The sequence below is a fragment of the Monopterus albus genome, unplaced genomic scaffold (assembly GCF_001952655.1).
Source record: "Monopterus albus unplaced genomic scaffold, M_albus_1.0 scaffold257.1, whole genome shotgun sequence".
In the NCBI taxonomy this organism is placed as follows: Eukaryota; Metazoa; Chordata; class Actinopteri; order Synbranchiformes; family Synbranchidae; genus Monopterus; species Monopterus albus.
The window spans coordinates 143,008-145,795 of NW_018128137.1; the positions used below are offsets into that span (position 1 = coordinate 143,008).

Sequence of the window (2,788 nt, forward strand, 5' to 3'; positions counted from 1 at the left end):
TTTTGGAGAGCTATGGAGCCAAGCCATACCTAGGACTGTCGCCTAACTCTAGTACTGTTTCCCCTGCAAAACCCAATAAGAGCCTCTCCTCAGGCATCTCTGAGAGCAAAGGAGGTGAAGTCACAGGTGCTACCTCCTCCTCCTCAGTGTCATCTCCCGGCTCCACTGCAGAACGATTCCACTCCATGCAGAGCTCCCAAACCTCATCCACCTGCCACTCATTGGCCACAGTGCAGACAGTGCCAGCGGACAGCCTCAGCTTTATTCAGCAGATCCAACAGCACTCACTTCCCCGCAGCCGTAGCCGACCCTCCACCCTCCCGCCACCAGGGAGTTCAGGAATGGGGAGCCTTCATGGAAGTAGCCAGAGGCATCCCAAAGGCAGCCCTCCTCCCACTGTTTGCACAGTCACTGCCATGGTGCACAACTGTGAACTGCCTGAAAAAGGCTTGTCATCTGAACTTGAATATCAAGACAAAATGAACAAACTAAACTCAAACTTAATCAAAGCAGACAGGACTACTCATGCTGGGGGTAAATGGTACTCAGTCATGGCTTCCCTTGGGATAATGCCAGGGCAAGACAGTCCTGCAGGAGGTGCTAAAAACAGAGAGAGTCCTCCTGTGGGCTACCCATATAGGCTACAGAGCCCACCTCAAGGGGAAGTTTGGGATTCTCCACCCAAGAACATTTTGACACCTTCTTGTTACAGTTTTACCCCAGCCCCACCTTGCAGTGCCTTGCCAGAGGATGTTATGGTCACTATGACAAGCACAGACCCACAGCTTAACCTGAAACAGGCCATCAAACTGCAGTTTGAAGGTCCCACCAGTGCAGCTTTATACAAGAGAGAGACACCCCTGTGATGGTGCAAAAGTAAGACACTAAAGTTAACTATTGCTGCTTCTTTCACAAACCTTTTACTTTGTTAGAGTATGTGCTTAAACGATTACTTCATTGACAGTAGGAGATAAAGGCATTTATCAAGCAAAATTAAGATGTTCTGGTTCAAAGATCTCAGATGTGATGATTTGCTGCTTTTCTTCGTTTTATACAGTTTCTAACTTGTATATTAATGTTTAGTCATTAGAAAAACTGATTGTGAAAACAACCATTAGTTGTTATTTTTGGTATCAAAACAAAAATAGCTCTCTTGCACGCATTCAGAGAATTCACAGAAATCTTCATTTTAATAACAACAGCTTTGTTTTAGGTGCAGACAGTGTTGCAGTTCAAGGAGAAGGCAGTTCTCACTGTGTACAATGACTGTTTGGGTTCAGATGAGAGAGGAAGTATTCTCTTTCTCCACCCCCACCCTTCAGAAAACCAGAAGAAGAATGAACTGAATGACCTCAAAGCTTACATTCCCGCCTTTCTGTTGCCTGTTGTGTGTGTTGAGCAGCACTCTTACAGACAACCTTATGCTTGGACGTTATTCTCCCATTGTACTCATAATTTTGATCAGCAATATTCATCATTTTATTTCAATTTATTTGGCCCTAAAGGACTGAATGCAGAGCCACATGTAGGATAACAGGACTTATCAGCTCTTCTGCAAATAACACTCACTGTAATAAAGCACAAATGTCTTGGTTGGAATATGCTTTAAATTATGTTGTGCTAGTAAAGATCCCTTTGTTAATCAGCAAACAACTTTGTTTAAGAGCTTTAAGTTTGTGGCCTTCATGTTCAGTTAATATTTACTGTAAACTGTCTTACTTCCCTCATCAGTTAACCAAAAACAGTTTGCAGAAAAGCAAGCCTACCAAAGTCTGGCCCAATGCAGGGTTTATGATACAAGCTCTAAAGGACGGCCATGTGCACTGAACCAACTTGGCTCGTTCACAGTGTGTCTGTGAGCAGGCAGGAAGGAAAATGAAAACTGGACCAGAAGAACTGAGGGTGGATGTGCGAGGGCTGTTAATTCCAAGCTTGTATGCGACCTAAAGAAATTTCTAGTTCCTTTTCATTTTTCATTCGATTAATATTTAAATACATTTAATTAAAAATGGTGAACCATGCCATAAATTTGCACACCTCTGCTCTGTCTGCTTATTTGTGAATGTGTAGGTAAGTGTGTATTTGAGTTGTATGTCATGCACTTTACAACTAAATGTCAAGACTAGCATTTGATGAGGTAACATCCTGCAGAGATGAAAGTCTGGCTGCAGGCTGAATGTGGCCACCTGGGACTATAAAGCACTTCTGGACTATTTTGAAACTAGAAAGAGGAGAGCTTCGCAGAGAGGATCAGTTGTGATTTGTCCTCCATTTTTCTGATATATTGAAACTTTTTAGCTATTTGAACTTTTGAATTTGTGCATTTGCATGTGTTAAACAGCACCAGGTTGTTAAATATAATGATAGAGACTAGTCACTCTTGTGAATGCTGAACGTTACTGTTTACTGCTTGCATTGGACCCAAGGGTTCAGAGTCTCTCCTCCATATTTAATGTCTTTGGCTTCCTTGCAACCTGGCACTATTTTCTCAAACGGATTATTATGAAGCTGCTCATTGTGTTATAACTTTTTCACTGATTTACAGCAAAATTCAGGTGAAGCCTCTTCTGTGACCATCTACTCTCGATGAGAGTAGTATGTTGTGTTTCATAACAGCCCAAGCCTCTCCTCTTTACACAGTAGCTTCTAGTATGCTCTATACCACTTGTAATTTAAGGTCTTCACTCATAGACGGTGTCTTTCAAATGTTCTTCCAAAGCAGGTTTCTGGGCCCTTTATTCAAAACTAAATGCATACCTACGCTACTGCACAGTAACACCTGAAAACC

At 42.4% G+C, this 2,788-nt stretch overlaps 1 protein-coding gene across 5 annotated transcripts in view; it reads left to right on the plus strand.

The window, feature by feature from the left end:
• ankrd50l (ankyrin repeat domain 50-like) overlaps nt 1-2,236 on the plus strand; it is a 20,998-nt gene extending 18,762 nt beyond the window's left edge. For 4 of the 5 annotated variants that reach the window (XM_020621311.1, XM_020621314.1, XM_020621313.1 and 1 more), the window contains 2 exons: nt 1-876; nt 1,214-2,236. In XM_020621311.1, coding sequence (XP_020476967.1) covers nt 1-866 — 866 coding nt within the window. In that variant the 3' untranslated portion in view covers nt 867-876; nt 1,214-2,236. Of the gene's footprint in view, nt 877-1,202 lie in introns of all 5 variants that reach the window. The other variant, XM_020621315.1, reaches the window with a different exon arrangement.
• Nucleotides 2,237-2,788: the final 552 nt, after the last annotated feature.